General features: G+C 36.6%; 3 protein-coding genes across 4 annotated transcripts; all 3 read left to right on the plus strand.

The window, feature by feature from the left end:
• The first annotated feature begins 4,793 nt into the window (after positions 1–4,793).
• On the plus strand, positions 4,794–8,188 carry LOC103147936 (gastrula zinc finger protein XlCGF8.2DB-like). The gene is made up of 3 exons (XM_007566513.2): positions 4,794–4,928; positions 5,019–5,121; positions 6,884–8,188. Exons 2-3 carry the CDS (start codon positions 5,103–5,105, stop codon positions 8,026–8,028), a joined length of 1,164 nt encoding a protein of 387 aa, XP_007566575.1. The 5' UTR covers positions 4,794–4,928; positions 5,019–5,102; the 3' UTR covers positions 8,029–8,188.
• Positions 8,189–8,298: 110 nt separating this feature from the next.
• On the plus strand, positions 8,299–13,218 carry LOC103147935 (zinc finger protein OZF-like). The gene is made up of 3 exons (XM_016678878.1): positions 8,299–9,114; positions 9,169–9,339; positions 10,981–13,218. The coding sequence occupies exons 2-3, from the start codon at positions 9,321–9,323 to the stop codon at positions 12,375–12,377; spliced, it is 1,416 nt and encodes a 471-aa protein (XP_016534364.1). The 5' UTR covers positions 8,299–9,114; positions 9,169–9,320; the 3' UTR covers positions 12,378–13,218.
• A 520-nt stretch (positions 13,219–13,738) lies between these two features.
• On the plus strand, positions 13,739–19,656 carry LOC103147934 (zinc finger protein OZF-like). 2 transcript variants are annotated; one of them, XM_007566511.2, is made up of 2 exons: positions 13,739–14,106; positions 17,759–19,656. In XM_007566511.2, the coding sequence occupies exons 1-2, from the start codon at positions 14,088–14,090 to the stop codon at positions 19,234–19,236; spliced, it is 1,497 nt and encodes a 498-aa protein (XP_007566573.1). In that variant the 5' UTR covers positions 13,739–14,087; the 3' UTR covers positions 19,237–19,656. The 2 variants fall into 2 exon arrangements, with proteins under 2 accessions (XP_007566573.1, XP_007566572.1); XM_007566510.2 differs by lacking the exon at positions 13,739–14,106 and adding an exon at positions 15,540–15,907.
• Positions 19,657–20,038: the final 382 nt, after the last annotated feature.

Below are 20,038 nucleotides of genomic sequence, written 5' to 3' on the forward strand. Positions count from 1 at the left end.
ATTATTTTTGTAATAAAGACATTTGGTGAACCTACTCTGGTGTTGGCTGCGTTTTGGGTTCTGGCTGATTTCACTTTCCGCTACAATTTGAGAATCCAGATTTTGGTGCTGAGTTTTACAGATTATCCAGTATTTTCAGAATATTTTATGAAGATTATATTTTTATCTCTATAATATTTACATTTGTTTTGTAATTCTTGGTACTGTTTTAGTTCTTCAGTCAAAGGTCTTGGTGAAACCAACTGTAATTGTAAAAAAACAACAAAAGTTTATCTTTTTGTCTAGATGTTCATAGCTCTGACTGTTAGAAACAGACCAGGATGTTACCATGGCGATTTCTCTGCACCATTCTCAGACCAGAAATGATCTGAAGAATTGATCAAAGATAAACAGTTTTACTGCTGCCCAGTTCAGAGAGGCTGCATCATTTCCTATGAGAAGCAAATTTACTTGAATTAAAGTAATTTTAAATCTAAATCTGCATTTTCATGATTTCTATTCGGATTAAAGTTGAGTCCTTTATTGATCATCAGTTAGCGATATATTAGCTGATACTCATTTGCACAGATAATGGAAAGATTTCTAAACACTTGGGGATATGAATGTATAGAGAAAGATTTGACATTTTGCAACTTCATTTTGTGTTAGATTTTTATTTCCTTTTAATTCTACCTAATTAGACACACCTTGATCTATTGGCTAATTTGTATCTTTTCTTTCTCTGTGTATTTTGTTGGATTTTTACTAATATCTGATGTGAATTTGATGCATGTAGAACCATTAGAAATGGATCTACTGTAGCAAACATGGTTAGGAATGAGTACTTCTGTGCAACGGTATTTTTTCCATCAAATGTTTTTCCTTATTGTGGAGATCCTAAAAGAAAAAAAGGATCAAACCTGAAAATAATTTAAACAGTGAGAAAATAATGAAAGTAAACTGATATCAGGATGGACTCAAAGTTAAATTCAACTTATTTTACTTACCCAGGTACAAAAACACAAACATAATTATTTAGATAAACTCCATTGTCTGTTACTGTTTTCTTTCTGCAGGCCATCAGATCCTGTAACCCATAATTATTTCATAACGTTGATGAATTGCATTATTTTTTGCAATGTTAACATCAAAACAGGTTACATACTTCTAATTCAATTTAGTTTGCAGTTTCGATAGTCAAATTTTGAAGCAAATGGAATCCATGAAAACTACAAACAGCTGCAGGAAACTTTATTTATTAATAGTTGCTTGTTTCACTTTCATCGTTATCAATGTCCTTCATCAAATAGTGGCACCAATATATTTGCATATTGACCAAGAAATAATCTGATGAAGGCATGAAAACCAGGAGAAACTTTTTTTTTCTGTTTTCTACAATAAACTGTAAATAGTTTACGTTTTAACAAAAATGACGAAATTAATAATAATCATAAAATAAGAAAGCACAAAAATATTTTTTATCTTTCAATTCAGCAACAAAAATTCTTCATTCTCCAAGAGCTCTCCATCATTTTCTTCCAATAGTTTGAGTATATTCATATTATCAACACATTCAAACTAAGGTTCAGCGATTCTGTGTCATAAAATTTGTTTAGCAAATTTTTTTTGACAGACTGGTCAGTCTGTGTTAGTTTAATTCTAACTTTTATGTATCAGTGTATCTCTGTGTGAACACTGTGTAAAGAAAAATACAGACTCACTTTGTTCATAAGCAAAATTTATAAGGAAGCTGAAAGTAATAAAAATTTAAAATGCAAAGTTTAGTTGGCTTGTCAAAGAATGAAAGTGTTGTTAGACATGAATGAATATTTAGTCAGCTGTCAGGAATCCAGTGTGTGTGTGTGTGTGTGTGTGTGTGTGTGTGTATGTATGTGTGGCTACTCTTCTCCCAGCGTCCATCCTTTAGATCACCACCAGGGGGCGTAGCGGAAAGCTGCAGGACTGATTTTCTGCAGGTGAATTTCTGCACTCCTGCATCTCATCTGGCTCGTCACCTGGAGGATTAGAGGAACTGGTTTCCAGTTATTCAAAGCCTCACTGTTCACGTTCACTCTTGTCTTGTAATGTGGACCACAATGTCACACAAGGATTATGTTATACACATGATTAAATCTGATTTTACTTTGTTTGGTGCTTTCAATTGTCCCCTAATTGGCACAATTAGGGGACAATTAATTTCACATGCTGCAGGCTGTACTTCCTGTTTTAGTTCTTCGTTGGTTTCCAGCACATTCCTGTCATGTAAGTCTTGTTTTCGGTGCCGTTTTTATGCAATTGAGGTTGCTATATTTTTGTAGAAAAGGGACTATAAGTCATGGCATAATCAATACAGTTAGAGTAAGATTCACCCTAATTGGGTGAATGTGATCAACTGAATCTTAAACTCTGGAAGCACCAAATAAAGTAAAATCAGATTTAGTCATTTGTATAATATAAACCTTGGGTGACATTGTGGTCCACATTACAAGACAAGAGTGAACGTGTACATTCAATCACAGCTTCAAATCTTCTTACTAAACCAGATATGTTTATCCAAGCAGAAAGTGACAGTAATTTCTGAAAGCTGAGTGTCTACATTAAAATGAAATTAACAATGTAGCTAAATGACCAGCATTGTGAGAAGCTGTGACAAATCATAGTAATGATGTAAATAAGGTGCAATCAAACCTGCTTATGCTGAGTTCTAACAATTTAAATTTGCAAGAAATTTGTGTTTGTTTTTATTGTTCAGTGCGTTAGCTGGTAGATCTTGCCTTGGTTCAGAACAAAGTTCAGGCATCTCAGGTTAAAAAAAGTTTTTTCTTTTTTGTATTTCAAAATGCTTTACATCATAAAAACACAAAGTCATAGAACACACAGAAAACATGACATTTTGTCATCATTACACACCAGATTATTGATTAGTGTTTCAAAAATGACTAAACAGCTGGGTTTTTATTCTAGATTTAAAGGAACTCAGTGTTTCGGTGGTTTTGCAGTTTTCTGGAAGTTTGTTCCAGATTTGTGGTGCATAGAAGCTGAATGCTGTTTCTCCATGTTTGGTTCATGTTTATGACATTTCATACGAGAGCTGTGTTCTGTAACTTGTCTGTTTCTGTTTCCTGCGGACGTCCAGCAGCTGATGGGGATCAAAGAGGAGGACTGGAGTCCCAGACCAGACCAGGAGAACCGTTGAGATGCTCTGCTTATGATGAAACTTGTATTTCCATTGCTAATTTTAAAAAGGGCGCAAAAATATATATGGAAGAGAAAACCTGCCAATGTTCTGTGTGCAATGCATGTTTTAAAACTTAAAGATCTTTAGTACAATGCGAAAAAATCCACTCTGTGGAATATGATTCCAGTTGCTCTGTCTGTCAGGCAGCTTTCCATAGGAAATCAAGTTTAGTGTTGGTGACTGGAGCCCACACTGGAGAGAAACATTACAGCTGCTCTGTCTGTAAGACAACATTCAAGTGGGAAATTGTATTCAAGAACCACACAAGAAAACAAACAATAAATGACCTTCCAGTTTCACAGATTGCAAAGTTTCAGTCAGTGATATTGTATATTTATAATAAGTTGTCTCTTCACTCTTCAGCCTTTTTATCTAAAACATCTCTTTAAAGGAAATAATCCTCTCGAGAAGAAACGTAACTGTTGCTATTAGAAAAGATTAGTTTTTGTCTCAGAATAAACTGAATTGATTGCCATGAAATTCAACATAATAAGGTCCAGTTAAAATCAAGATAATCACAAGCAGAACACCTTCTTTACGAGAGTCTTGTACAATAACAAGGTGTCATCAGTTGAGATTTATTTCATTAATCCCAGAGGGAAAATAAATGTAACTCGTATTGCACAATTTTCATGAAAGACTTGTACATACTGATGGCTCTGGGCAGGAAGCATCTCATTTATTACTTTTTTCCTGACACACCATTTTTACTTCCATATTAAAATTGCAGATGACTTTGACATGGGTCTTGCTAATATTATATAATGCATAATGTGAAAAAACCCCATCAACAGTAGTTTAAGCCTGTATTTATGTTTAAAATGACTTTAAAAAAAAAAAAAAAAAGTGCTTCAGCCAGTGTGTGATCAGTTTATAGAGACAGGAAACTGACGTCTATTTAGTGAAAGAAAACTTGTTAAATGTGTGCAAAACTTGTTTTACATTGTCAAAGTATTATTTAAGGTTCAGTAGGAACATAGAAAGGAACAACTGTGCTGTTCGCAAGTTTATTTTTTACTCTGTAGTTTCATTTTTTTTGCTTGTGTTGCTGTATTTTGAGCAATACACTCAGTTTAATGTTTCTAACTACAATTTGTGTAAGCTTCTGCTTTATGTGTGAAAAGGGCTAAATAAATGAAATGTGCAAACTTCATGATGGTGTCTTTGATGGCATTGGTCCCGTGCAGGAAGAAGTTCCTGGATTTGAATATCAGTCAGGTGTTTAGTTCTCCTTGTCTGGTTCTCCCTGGGCTCTCTGGTTTCCTCCCACAGACCAGAAGCATTCATATCAGGTTATTTTTCATGTCAGGTTATTTACTGTCTATAGATTCTGTTATACAGATTTTTACTTAAAGCTCATGAAAACAATATTTAAGATGAGGATATTTATATCAAACTGAAAAACATTTCAAAACAGAAATGTAGACTTAATAAAAAAGTATGTTTAGCATTTGCTTATAGGCTGTTATTTCCAAAAAGTAACTTTAATCTAAGAAATGAGTCGGATAGGAACGCATATTCTAATTTAAATCACTGTGGATTCAACTGCTGTGTAGCTATAAATTGCGGCTCAAATTGAGCTTTTATTTTGGAGGCTAATAAGATCCGATGAATAGCGGAAGTAGTTGTCTCCTAGCAGCAAACGATAGGTGGACAAAAACTTTTGTTTCCTTATTCATTGTAAAATGTTCGTGTTCAGTCAGCTTTCCAGGTATTTAAATGCGTATCTTTAAAGCCACTGAGGTTTTACTTTAATTATGAAATTCTGTTTTACTTAAGTTTTTCCTTCATTTCCTCTCAGGTGTGTTAGCTTAGCCTGTTAGCTGGACGCCGACTGGAAAGCAGCGAGTTCAAAGCTTCAGCGTTGGAGGAAAGAAACTAAGAGATGGAGGAACCGGTACACAGTGAGTAGATGGACTCTCGGTTTGATGGTCATTATATTCTGTTTCAACGTTTTTTAAAACGCAACTAACAACGATGCAGGGCAAGGCAAGTTGACTTGTCGAGCACATTTCAGCAACAAGACCAGCCAAAGTACTCTGCGTGATGAAAACATTAAAAAATGCACTGGCATACTAAAGGAAACGAAAGAAAAGTTTCAACACAGTCCAAAATTTATATTTGTATCATAATGACTTGATAAATAACAAACAATATTTATTAATGTAAGTCAGACCCACTGTGTTTAGCCCTTAAAGCTGCATCATGTAACTTTTAAAAAAAATGTTTTGTACATATTTGTTTAAACTGTCACCATGTTGTCCCAGTAAGATATGAGACAATCTGTGAAATGATTGATCTCTTCCACCTCCCAGTGCTACGATTGCCATCTGAAGAAATGCACCGCTCTTGGTCGAAAATAAGGAACCAGAGCCAGTAGGAGGGTCTTAGCGCTGTCAAACATCCTCATATATGCACTAGTAAATGTACTAATGGTAGAGAAACAACTTGCAGTTCCAGAGAAACCTCAAGTGTATCTACCTTCAACAGTGGCCATGCTAACTAGCCTTAGCGTTCATGGTAGAATCAGTTGTTATGAAGAAGTGTTCGCATAGCAGAGAGCAAGTGTGCATGAGGGTGATTGACAGCGCAAAGACCCTCCTCCTGGCTTTGGGGAAAGGCAGAGAAGCTAAATTTTTTCACTGATTATCTGTCTTATAGTAAACTTTACCAACATAATGAGAATTTTATCAAGTATGTAAAAAATATTTCTTGAAAAAGTTACGTACTGTAGCTTTAAATGAATTTTAATTTAGTGTGTCATATTCAAGCTATTTAAAGTATCAATGTGTTAGTTGAATATGTATATTTGTATTAAAGTCTCATTAAGACTCCAGAGCAGGTATGTATACAAACACTAATGCTATTTGTGACCTCAAAGCACTTTTATTAGCAAGAAATACAATATCAGATGACAGTCCAAACTGTAGGAAGTTACTGTAAAGTTTTACTCAAAAAAAGAAACTGACATCAAAACTAAAGTAGCCCTCCATGTTCCTATAGTTTATCTCAAAGTCCTGTAAGCAGCAGGAGGCGTTCACTTACTCTCCGAACAGATGATGAAAATAAAACCAGACCTGTCCAGAAGAAAGTCTGCTCCATTGTGAACAAAAGAGTAGGGAAGACACAAAACATCTAAAAATAGATGGAAAAAATTTGAAAAATTTGGGAATTAGCGATAGACTAATTACAAATGTGTGCGAAACTTTAATGTTTTGCTAATGTAAAAAAAACAACCACAATTTCACAATTGCTGTGTTTCCATTAAATAAGAAACGTAATTTAAAATCAGACGTGAATAAGTTTTTTTTGTTTTGTTTTTTTTGTTGTTTTTTTACGTGATATGATTAAAAAACATACTGTGTTGTAATCTTTCTTCTACTTCCTGTTATCGTCTTTGTGGTTTGTGTCAGTGGCGACATCTAGTTGTTGATCATTGGACGTAAAGTGTTTCCATTGCAGTTTTGCAAAATAAACCAATTTTAATATGGCCAAAATAAAATTGTCTCATCCAAAATAAAGAAAATCATTTAATTGAAAATTTAGCTTTTTCAAAATTGGAGTTTTTCCCATTAACCAAATTCAACCTGAGCAACTATGTGATTAATGGAAGCACGGCTTGTGACACTGCCAGTTTTGCAAACACTGACTTTGTGTTTCCTGCAGACATCCAGCAACTGTTGGAGATTAAAAAGGAGGAAAAGTGGAGTCCGAGACCAGACCAGGAGGACCAGAAACCTCCACAGATTAAAGAGGAGCAGGAGGAGAATGAGATCACCAAGTTTATATTCAATCCTGTGAAAAGTGAAGATGATGAAAAGAAACCTCAGATTCCAGAGCTTCGTCACAGCCAAACCAAGGAAAATGGAAAACTTGTTGGACCAAAACCAGATAAAAATTTAGAATCCGGTACTGAAGATACTTCTGATTCTTCGTCAGAGACCTCTGAGACGGACATCAGTGATGGAAACTGGGAGAAGAGCAGTGAAGCTCAGTCAGGTTTGGGATCTGGAAACAACAACAACACAGATCCAGTTTGTGAGAAAGGCAAAAAGTTATACCGCTGCTCTCAGTGTAGGAAAATATTCGTCCACAGAGGCAATTTGTTAGAACACAGAAGAATCCACACCGGAGACAATCTTTACCACTGCTCAGTTTGCAACAAATCTTTTCCTTCAAAAACTAATTTAATAGATCACACAAAAGTTCACTCTCAGGACAGACCTTTCAAATGTTCTCTCTGTAATGCAGCTTTTAAAAGGAAGAACAATTTAAGACAACATTTGATAATCCACACTGGAGAGAAACCCCACAGCTGCTCCATCTGTAGCAAAACATTTGCTTTTGAGGGAAACTTAAAACAACACATGATAATTCACACAAAGAAAAGACCTCACATATGTTCCGTCTGTAGTGCAGACTTTAAAAGTAAAAATGCTTTACTAGGACACACAAAAATCCACAAAGAGGAGAAGCCATTCAGCTGTTCAGTCTGCAGTCGAAGCTTCCGCCGCACATCATATCTAACTGCTCACATGAAAAGTCATTCTGAAGAAAAACCTCACACCTGCTCTGTCTGTGAGGCAGCTTTCAAGAGGAGACGTGGTTTAATGGAACATAAACGAATCCACGGTGGGGAGAAACCTTACATCTGCTCCATTTGTAAGAGGGCTTTCCTGAAGAAACACACTTTAGTAGAACACACAAGAATACATTCTGGAGAGAAACCTTTCAGCTGCTCAGTCTGTAAGAAGAAGTTCAAGTGGAGAAACACATTAAAGAAACACTCAAGACACCATAAGGATGAATAACTGTACCAGTTGTACAGACTGTGGTCAAATTTTCAGCCACTTTCACAATTATTTTAAAAGGGCAGTGATATGCATTTTCAGACACATTCTGACATTTTCTCTTTTCCATTTCTGCTCTATGTATGAAAACTTCTAAATAAAGCAGATTTGCTGCTGTATTTGAATCCTGGTGAGATGCTTATTTTGCATGTTCTTCCTGTCTGTGTGGGTTTTCTCTGAGTACTTGGGTTTCCTCTAACAAACAGTCCAAAAACATTCATGTTAAGTTAATTGATTTCTCTAAGTTGCCCTTAGTGAGTTTTTGTGTTTGCTGTGCTGTAATCATCTGCTAACCTGTCCAGGGTGAACTTCTCCTTTCTTCCAATTTCCACTGGACTAACTGGAGGCCCTCCTACGTCAGGGGTAACAGAACATGGATGGGTGAATCCTGAGCAAAGTATTTTTCACCAGGATGAGAAAAGAAACATTTTGTCACAATGAAATAGGAATAATGTTATCTGGTAACAGCTCAAAATATGCACTTTTAATTAAAAAAACAACAAAACTGCCTGCTGGTTAGGATCAAAATGCTGATTCTTCTCATTTACATTTATTGGTTTATTAGTTTCATCAACACACATTCAGTAAATTAGAATATTAAGTGTATTTGAGTAACTTAATTTAAAGAATTAATCACATTACATAGATGAATTTAAGACAGAACTTTTTTTCAAGCTTTTATTTCTTACAGCTTACATCTTACAGCTAATGCAAAATTTAAAATGAGATTATTTCACCAGACCAATAAAAACATTTTAGAACAGAAATGTGGGCTGAATAAAAAAGTGTTTTATTCTTGCTTAGAGGTTATTTTCAAAAAATATAAAATAGCTAACAAATAGCATAATCTGAATGCATATTTTAATTTACTGAATACAAATGTAACTACTGCTACCGTTTAGCTTTAAAGAGCGGTTAAGATCGAGCTTTTATTTTGAAGGTCAATCTGACCCGACGAATAGCGGAAGTAGTTGTCGCCTAGCAGCAAAAGCTAAGCGAACACAAACTTTGGTTTCTTCCATTTTGAAGCGAACATGTCTCCGTTCAGTCGGCTTTATGAGTGTATTTTTACTGAATTACCTCCCGTTAGTTTTAGCTTAGCTCGTTAGCTAGAAGCAGACAGGAAAACAGCGAGTCAGAGTCGGGTTAATGTAGAACAGACTGTTTCTGATGTATTGGGAGAGAAACGTTTTATTTTTATTTTATGAAAACATCAGAAGGTCTCAGTGTATGAGAGAAAACAACTACCAGAGATGGAGGAACCAGCACATGGTGAGTAGATAGACTCAGTTTTATTGTGATTATCTCCTGCTACTTCCGTTCTGTAACATTTTACTAGCAACCAGACAGGAGAGGGATATTAGTTTGTGAAGCACATTTCAGAAGTAAGACAAGTAAAATTGCTTTAAATGATGAAAAAATAAGATCACATTACAGTGGCGCAATAAAGGGAACTAAAGAGAAGTTGGAATACAGACTAAAACTAAGCATCAGTATTATAAAAAACAAAATAAAAAAATAACAAAACTGTACTCAAACCTTAGGACCTCAGTGTTTTAACAGTTGTTCAATTTCCTGTAAGTTTTCTCCAGATCAGAGAAGCAAATCTTCTGTCGATAATTACCTTCTGTTTTTGAACACAATGTCTTATGGCAGTAAGGAAGTAACATTATGAGCAAGAGCATCAATTTGTGAAGGGATCAATTTGTTAAATTGCTGCCCTCTGCTGTGTTTCTCTGAGGAAATTAAACATGGAATATACTCAAGGTTGTTGCCTTTTAAGGATCTATGTGAAATACACCAAATTTCTGTCAAATTTGGTGTATTCAGTTTAGATAAGCTCAATTGTCAGAAAATACTAAGTTTTGGGGAGGTACTGTTATTTTTTCACACAATGCTGCATCAGCACAAGGTATTAGTATGACTACATTAGTAGTTAGGGCTGTAGATACTTTTAATGAAGGTAATTGAGTCTAAGATTTTATTAATATTTAGGCTATCGCTTTTAAGGTCAGCGGCAATGTTAAAATCTCACAGAATATTGACCTTATCAGTATTTAACACTACGTACATTTTTTTTGAAAACAAACTTAGATGTGATCTAAAAATTGAGAGTAACGGCCTTGTGGATGATGCAAACAAACAAGTGGTTTTAATTCATTTTCAGTAATTCGAATTCAACCACAAACAACATTGATTCAATGACTTCTTTTCAACATCAGTTAATTGTCTAGAATTAGGTGATTGTTTGATGGTTGATCCACCATCAGCAGTCAACCTTAACTAAAAATCAACCTTTTTGACCATAATTCAACATTGAATTAACATCTTTTGCTTTCTGGGTCTATTCTTGTTGGCTATTCGCTGGCAAAGGAGCCTTGGCTACCTGCTTGTTTTGATGCTAAGCTAACTAAGCTAGCGATCCTGTACCAAAACAAGAAAAACTATGTGAAACACAAAGATTTTCCATAAAGTAATGTATGACAGTATAAAATTTGTTTTATAAGGTGTTTATCCATTAGAATAATTTGGTATGGAGAAATTAGATCAAATCAAGAGTCTGAAACATCAACACATCCGGATATTCCATCAGGAAATGACACAAAACACCTAACCCAATCACAGCCTCAAATCACCAGATCAAACAACTTCATACAAGCAATCACAGTAAATCAAGTTTCAAGTAGATGATGTAGTTCAATGACTTGCAATGCAAGAAGCTGTGAAAAATCTAATGCTGAAGATGTAAATAAAGTGTGATCAAACATGTTCATGCCACGTGCCATTAATTTAAAGTTTCAAGTTTAGGAATTTCGGGCTACAAAAAAAGTTGCTGACCTCTGCCCTGCATCACTGTGACATTTCATTCGAGAGCCGTTTTCTGTAAATGGTCTGTTTTTGTGTTTCCTGCAGACGTCCAGCAGCTGCTGGTGATCAAAAAGGAGGAGGAATGGAGTCCCATCCTGGATCAGGAGGACCGGAAACCTCCACAGATTAAAGAGGAACAGGAGGAGAATGAGATTATTGAGTTAATATTCAATCCAGTTCCTGCGAAAAGTGAAGATGATGAAGAGAAACCTCAGCTCCCAGAGCTTCATCACAGCCGAACCAAGGAAACCGAATACCTTGTGGAACCAGATCAATGTTTAGAATCAGATGGTGAAGAAGAAACTTCTGATTCTTCATCAGAGTCCTCAGAAACGGATGTCAGTAATGGAAACTGGGAGGAGAGCAGTGAAGCTCACTCAGGTTTGGGGTCTGGAACCAATAACACAGATTCAGTTTGTAAGAAAGGTAAAAAGTTACATCCCTGCTCTGAGTGTAATAAAACGTTCAGTTGTAGACAATATTTGATAGAACACAACAGAATCCACACTGGAGAAAAACCGTTTAGTTGCTCCATCTGCGACAAAAGCTTTAGTTTAAAAAAAACCCTGAAAAGACACACAATAACACACTCTAGTGAAAGGCCTTTCAGCTGCTCGGTCTGCAGCAGAAGTTTCAAGTATAAGTCACATCTATCTTCCCACATGATTGGTCATACTGGAGAAAAACCTTACAGCTGTTCTGTTTGTAAGGCAGCTTTCCAAAGAAGACAAAGTTTAGTGGAACATACCAGAATCCACACTGGGGAAAAACCTTATAGCTGCTCTGTTTGTAAGGAATCTTTCCCAACAAGACAGCGCTTAGTGAACCACACAATGGCACATACTGGAAAAAAACCTTTCAGCTGCTCCATCTGCGACAGAAGTTTTAGAAGGAAAATATCTTTGACTCACCACATGAAGACGCACAGTGAAGAAAAATCTTTCAGCTGCTCCATCTGTAGCAAAGCTTTTATCTCCCAGGGATGCTTACAAAAACACAAAATCATACATGCAGAGGAACGATCTTACATATGTTCTGTGTGTAATGCAGGTTTCAAAACTAAAAAAAATTTGGTGGAACACACAAGGATCCACTCTGGGGAAAGACCTTTCAGCTGCTCGGTCTGCGGCCGAAGCTTCAAATGCAGGTCCTATTTATCCTCTCACATGGTCGGTCATGCTGGTGTAAGACCTTACAGTTGCACTGTCTGTAAGATGGCTTTCATGAGGAAACGCAATTTAAAGGAACACACAAGAACCCACACTGGAGAGAAACCTTACAGCTGCTCTGTCTGCATGGCAGTTTTCCTGAGGAAACACACTTTAGTGCAACATGAAAGAGTTCACACTGGGGAGAAACCTTACAGCTGCTCTGTTTGTAAGGAAACATTTAAGTGGAAAAACACATTCAACAATCATGTAAGACTGCACACAGATCAGTAACACAGACTGTGGTCAAAACTTCAGGCAGTCTTTGATATTGGGTTTGGAGAATGAAGTGTCCGTTCACATTTAAGCTCGTCTGTCTCAACATCTCTTTCAAGGAAATAAACCTCACAGGACTGGAACTTAAGCTAAAGGGAAGCTGCGTAATGTAACTGTGGTAACATCATATGTTGTTTATGGAATTAAATATTACAAGATATATTTAAATCAATTTAAACAAACTTGATTTGTTTAAATCGAATCTTGACCCAATTAGACCCTGTTTAAGAAGGATTCTTTATAAAATCTGGAAAATTACAGACAACCCTGAGCATCCTCTTCATGAGACTCTTATACAACAGATTGTTTTTGCCACTCCAGCCATAAAGGACTGAACTGTAGGAAACAAAGACCTGCATGGTTTCTTTTTAGCATTCAGCCGACATCAGGAAGACTATGTGCAACTTCCTCCTCTACTTAGCTGGCGAAGGGAGGTCTGCTAACCACAAGCCCTTGATATAATAAATATACAGTGTCTGTGCATCCACTGTATGGATTTTGGCCTTATTTATAATTCTGCTAACGGGATCTTTGAATTATAGAGGGAATATGAATCAATGTCACGCTGCATCAGCATCCGGTGCACTGCGCAGCAGATTTAATTGCCTCTACTTTTACTTGTATAATTTTGTTTTACTTTTTAGTAGTTTTACTTTTCACCATTATTTCATCTTTAGCTTAGTCGTTTAATTGAGTGTGGCTAGTTTAGTAAGTTTTTAAATTAAAGTATTTACCTGTGACATTCTGTGTAAACTTCTGGTTCTGTAAGAAAAGGGCTGAATAAATGAAAAGCTTACTTCATGATGGGGTCGTTGGTACCATGATTTGAATCCAGGCCAGGTGTTTAGTTCTCCCTGTCTGTGTGGGTTCTCTAGTATTCTAGTTTACTCTAGTTTTCTAGAGTAAACTAGAGTTTACTGGGTACTCTAGTTTTCTTACATAGTCCGAAAACATCCACGTTAGGCTGCATTATGTATGGGAACTGCCAAATAAATTAGATTTGCCTACTTTTTTGTCATCGTTAGTCACTTAGAAATTTGAATATTCCTTTGAAGTTTATTTAAGTACCCTCACAGAATGAAACACATTGCGTAATGACTTAATGTTTTCATGCTTTTATTTTTTTTCTTTTTCTCTTTTTTTACTTGCAGTACATAAAAATATATTAAGATGAATATATAAAATAAGAGCATTAAAAACAATACTTTTTAATCTAAGAAATGAGCCTCATGGCGACGCATATTCAAATTTATCGAATATAATTCCATGCTGTTACTTTATAGCTTTATAGTGCCGCTCAAGTCGAGCTTTTATTTTGAAGGCCAATGTGACCCGACGAATAGCGGAAGTAGTTGTCTCGTAGCAGCTAAAGCTAAGCGAACAGTTTTGTTTCCTTTTGTCCTTCCAATGTGCCAGTTCAGTCGGGTTTTCAGTGGAGCCACTGGTTTTTTATTTTATTTTTATTATTGCTTATGACGTTGTTGTTGTTTTTTTACATTATTCTTGTATTTCTTTTTCCCGATAGCTTAGCATGTTAGCTAGAAACAGATAGGAAACAGTTTCATGGAGAACAGGCTGTTTCTGACGTTTAAGGAGAGAAAAGTTTCTGTTGTGATTTTGTGAAAACCTCAGACGGTCTCGACGTTGGGAAGAAGATAACTAGCAAAGATGGAGGAACCAGCACACGGTGAGTAGAGGGACTCTCAGTTTGATGGTGATTATCTTCTGCTACTTCCGTTCTTTAATATTTTACTAACAACGACACAGCATTTTATTTGTGGAGCAAATAAAATGCTTATTGCATTTTATTTGTGGAGCATATTTCAGCTACAAGACAATTCAAAGAGATTTAAATAACATAAAAAGGAGTGGCGTTATAAAGGAAAGCAAAGAAGATTTGTAATACAGCCTAAAATGAAGTATGAGCTTTAAATTAATCAGTCGAAAACAACTGAAAACAAATAAGTTTTTAGCCCAAGTTTAATGAAGCTTAGGGTTTCAGTAGTTTTGCATTTTTGTATGTTTGTTCCAAATTAGAGGAACATAAAATATTAATGCTGCTTCTCCATGTTTGGTTCTGGGGATGCAGAGCCAGAACCAGAAGACCTGAGAGGTCTGGAAGGTTGATGCAACAGTAGCATCAGATCTCTACTGTATTTTAGTGCTAAACTATTTTTTGTTTTATACACTAGCAAACGTATTTTAAAGTCTATTCTCTGAGCTGCAGGGAGCCAGTGTAGGGACTGGGTGATGTGCTCCAACTTCCTGGTTTTAGTCAGAACACCAGCAGCAGCGTTCTGGATCAGCTGCAGCTGTCTGACATTATATCTGTGAAGACGCTGTGGTAGTAATTAATGCAACTAAAAACAAAAGCATGGATGAGTTTCTCTAGACCTCTTTGGGATACAAGTCTTTAAATATCAGAAATGTTCTTCAGGCTGGCTTTGTAATTGTCTTCATGCTTCTCTCAAAGTTCAGGTCCATCACTACACCCACATTTCAGACCTTAAAGTTGCAGGTCGACTCTTGGGCATTCCTCTTTAAATCCAAATATAATTACTTCTGTTTTGTTTCTGCTTAGGTGAGAAAAGTTATTCCATATCCACACTTTGATTTGTTCTATGAATGTGCCCAGCGCTTCAATGATTTATAAGTCATGATATAGAGCTGTGTATCATCTGCAAAGTTAATATTAGCACTGGCACTGCTTGAGTGCACTATGGTTCATTATGGCATGAAGAGAGTGANAAAACATCCACGTTAGGCTGCATTATGTATGGGAACTGCCAAATAAATTAGATTTGCCTACTTTTTTGTCATCGTTAGTCACTTAGAAATTTGAATATTCCTTTGAAGTTTATTTAAGTACCCTCACAGAATGAAACACATTGCGTAATGACTTAATGTTTTCATGCTTTTATTTTTTTTCTTTTTCTCTTTTTTTACTTGCAGTACATAAAAATATATTAAGATGAATATATAAAATAAGAGCATTAAAAACAATACTTTTTAATCTAAGAAATGAGCCTCATGGCGACGCATATTCAAATTTATCGAATATAATTCCATGCTGTTACTTTATAGCTTTATAGTGCCGCTCAAGTCGAGCTTTTATTTTGAAGGCCAATGTGACCCGACGAATAGCGGAAGTAGTTGTCTCGTAGCAGCTAAAGCTAAGCGAACAGTTTTGTTTCCTTTTGTCCTTCCAATGTGCCAGTTCAGTCGGGTTTTCAGTGGAGCCACTGGTTTTTTATTTTATTTTTATTATTGCTTATGACGTTGTTGTTGTTTTTTTACATTATTCTTGTATTTCTTTTTCCCGATAGCTTAGCATGTTAGCTAGAAACAGATAGGAAACACTTTCATGGAGAACAGGCTGTTTCTGACGTTTAAGGAGAGAAAAGTTTCTGTTGTGATTTTGTGAAAACCTCAGACGGTCTCGACGTTGGGAAGAAGATAACTAGCAAAGATGGAGGAACCAGCACACGGTGAGTAGAGGGACTCTCAGTTTGATGGTGATTATCTTCTGCTACTTCTGTTCTTTAATATTTTACTAACAACGATACAGGCAGGGCATTTTATTTGTGGAGCATATTTCAGCTACAAGACAATTCAAAGAGATTTAAATAACATAAAAAGGAGTGGCGTTATAAAGGAAAGCAAAGAAAATTTGTAATACAGCCTAAGATGAAGTATGAGCTTTAAATAAATCAGTCGAAAACAACTGAAAACAAATAAGTTTTTAGCCCAAGTTTAATGAAGCTTTGGGTTTCAGTAGTCTTGCATTTTTGTATGTTTGTTCCAAATTAGAGGAACATAAAATATTAATGCTGCTTCTCCATGTTTGGTTCTGGTTCTGGGGATGCAGAGCCAGAACCAGAAGACCTGAGAGGTCTGGAAAGTTGATGCAACAGTAGCAGCAGATCTCTACTGTATTTTAGTGCTAAACTATTCTTTGTTTTATACACTAGCAAACGTATTTTAAAGTCTATGCTCTGAGCTGCAGGGAGCCAGTGTAGGGACTTTAAAACTGGGTGTTGTGCTCCAACTTCCTGGTTTTAGTCAGAACACCAGCAGCAGCGTTCTGGATCAGCTGCAGCTGTCTGACATTAGATCTGTGAAGACGCTGTGGTAGTAATTAATGCAGCTAAAGACAAAAGCATGGATGAGTTTCTCTAGACCTCTTTGGGATACAAATCTTTAAATGTCAGAAATGTTCTTCAGGCTGGCTTTGTAATTGTCTTCATGCTTCTCTCAAAGTTCAGGTCCATCACTACACCCACATTTCAGACCTTAAAGTTGCAGGTCGACTCTTGGGCATTCCTCTTTAAATCCAAATATAATTACTTCTGTTTTGTTTCTGCTTAGGTGAGAAAAGTTATTCCATATCCACACTTTGATTTGTTCTATGAATCTGGCCAGCGCTTCAATGATTTATAAGTCATGATATAGAGCTGTGTATCATCTGCAATGTTAATAATTAGCACTGGCACTACTTGAGTGCACTATGGTTCATCATGGCATGAAGAGAGTGAAGCCATTTCAGAATGTGGGTTCACTGAGCTAGCTTTAGCTTCAGTAGCTACCTTAGCTTTGCTAGTGTTTAGCCATTGAGAAAACAAGACACGCTTGTTTTTAGGAATATTTTAGGTGGCTTAGTGGTAAGATGGTGAAGGAAAGAGCTCATCTTACGGGAATATTGATAATTGAACGACTCATTGGAATGAAGTTTGAATCGTTAATAGCATCAGCTGCAGCTTTGTCCAAGAACAGCTTCGCTTGGAACAGTTGTAAGCATCAACAATGCAAAAGCGCAATCAAATACACATAAAAAAAACACTTAAGTTGTTTATCTAATTTTCCTCTGCCCAGACACAGCATAATAGTTAAGGGAATTTCCAAGGAACGTGAGAAGCTTAGTGTGGCTAAAGGAGATTACCCTAATAGTGGCGCTGGCAGGAATACCAGCTGCAGCTACAATCTTCTTCTCAGCTCCAGGCTGCTCTCCTGCTGTGGAAACAAAGGCAGATATCTTGTAGTTAGCACCATACTGTTTTGTTGAAATGATTATCTCGTATCATCTGATGCTCACATGAATCGTCCCTGGTGCTTCATTCACATGCTCTAAGTTCAACCTTCTGTGTTTCCCTGAATTTTGTCACAAGGGCACATCAGGATAATTTAGTTTTATATTTTGTTCATCAAATTAGAATAGTCCATGTCTGCATATTTAAGCATCTTTAAATATATTTTCTGCAGCATCCTTAGGCCATATATTAATATAATATTTTATATGAGAGCTATTTCCTGTAGTTTGTCTGTTTTTGTGTTTCTTGCAGATGTGCATCAACTGATAGGGATTAAAGAGGAGGAAAAGTGGAAATCAGACCAGGAGGACCAGAAGCCTCCACAGTTTAAAGAGGAACAGGAGGAGAATGACATCACTGAGTTAATATTCGATCCTGTGAAAAGTGAAGATGAGGAAGAGAAACCTGAGCTCCCAGAACTTCATCACAGCCAAACCAAGGAAAACGGAGACCTTGTTGGACCAGAACCAGATCAACATTTAGAATCAGATGGTGAAGATGAAACTTCTGATTCTTGCTCAGAGTCCTCAGAGACGGACGTCAGTGATGGAAACTGGGAAGAAAGCAGTAAAGCTCAGTCAGGTTTGGGGTCTGGAACCAATAACACAGGTCCAGTTTGTGAGAAAGGTAAAAAGTTACATCGCTGCTCTGAGTGCAGTAAAACGTTCATCTGCAGACAGCATTTGTTAGAACACAACAGGATCCACACTGGAGAAAAACCATTTAGTTGCTCCATCTGTGACAAAAGCTTTATTTCAAAAGGAAAACTAAATAAACACGAAATTACACACAGTAGGGAAAGACCTTACCCCTGCTCAGTCTGCAGTCGAAGTTTCAAGTACAGGTCAAATCTATCTGCTCACATGAGCTGTCACTCTGCAGAAAAACCTTATTGCTGTTCTGTCTGTAAGGCGGCTTTCCACAGAAAATATAGTTTTGAGATGCACACAATGACCCACACTGGAGAAAAACCTTTCAGTTGCTCTGTCTGTAATGTGGCTTTTCTGAGGAAAAACAGTTTAGTGGAGCACACAAAAACCCATACTGGAGAAAAACCTTTCAGTTGCTCTGTATGTAATGTGGCTTTTGCAAGGAAAAGCAGTTTAGTGGAACATACAAGACTCCATACTGGAGAAAAACCTTTCAGCTGTTCTGTTTGTAAGGCGGCTTTCTACAGGAAACGCGGTTTAGTGAGCCACACAAGAAACCACACTGGAGAGAAACCTTACAGTTGCTCCATCTGTAGCAGAGCTTTTAATACTCAGGGAAACCTACAAAAACATCAAATCATGCACACAGAGAAAAGACCTTACATATGTTCTGTGTGTAATGCAGGATTCAAAACTAAAAGACATTTAGGAGAACACACAAAAACCCACTCAAATGAATCCCCTCACTGCTGCTCGCTCTGTGGCCAACGCTTCAAGTGTAAGTCCTATCTGTCTACTCACATGAGCCGTCATAAAGGAGAAAAACGACACAGTTGCTCTGTCTGTAAAGCAGAGTTTCTGTTCAAAAACAGTTTAGTGTTGCACACAAGAATCCACACTGGAGAGAAACCTTACAGCTGTTCTGTCTGTAAGGCAACATTCAAGTGGAGACACACATTCAGGAACCACATGAGAACCCACACTGGAGAGAAACCTTACAGCTGCTCTGTCTGTAAGGCAACGTTCAAGTGGAGACACACGTTCAGGAACCACACAAGAATATGTGTAAAGGCCAGCTGAGTAAAGTTTGTCGTGACCGAGTGTTCATTGTAACTGCTCTTAAGGTTATATGCTTTTATTTTGGTAATTTTGCCCAGGTTCCTATTGAAAATGAGGTTTTACCTTAAAGGAAATTAAAGAAAGTTCTTGTTAAAGTAACCATGGTAACGGAACACAGTTCTACCTGAAAAGGTTAAACGCAAAACAGAAAAAGGACAAAAGGAAACTAAATTTTTTGTTTCAGTCGATAAGGAACAATGTCAGTAACTTTGAATAATTTGAGATGTTTAAAGAAAAATCTGTAATTACTGTGTTAATGGAAATAATTCTACTAATGAGTTATTCATAACAAGAGACAGAGAAATGATTGTGAACATTATTTGTTCTTTTCTAGCCTTTGTGTTGGTTGATGAATGGCTGCAATAAATAATTTAACCATCAGTTCTGGCCTCACGATTGACTGGATGCTATATTATGACTATTCTCTGAATTTAATTTCACGGCAGTTTATTCTTGTAATTTTGTTTTTGCTTAGAGTGGGTCTACAACTCTGTTGTACCATGTTGGCTTCCACATATTTTAAAATAAATCTTTATTGCCACAATAGAAAGAGCAAAGTCAGAGAGGAGACATTAGAGGCCAGCAGCCGGATGATGATTCAGGGTCTCCTCAGGTAAGGAAAGATTATAACTCTCTGAGAAAAAGATAAAGATCTAGCACAGGGAGTATATAATGTAGTCTACATTTAGACACTTTTTGAATCTTTTTTTTTTCCTGTTCTCATTTGAACGCTGCATTAATTATTGCATTATAAAGGCAGCAC

The sequence above is a fragment of the Poecilia formosa genome, unplaced genomic scaffold (genome assembly GCF_000485575.1).
Source record: "Poecilia formosa unplaced genomic scaffold, Poecilia_formosa-5.1.2 Scaffold192, whole genome shotgun sequence".
NCBI lineage: Eukaryota > Metazoa > Chordata > Actinopteri > Cyprinodontiformes > Poeciliidae > Poecilia > Poecilia formosa.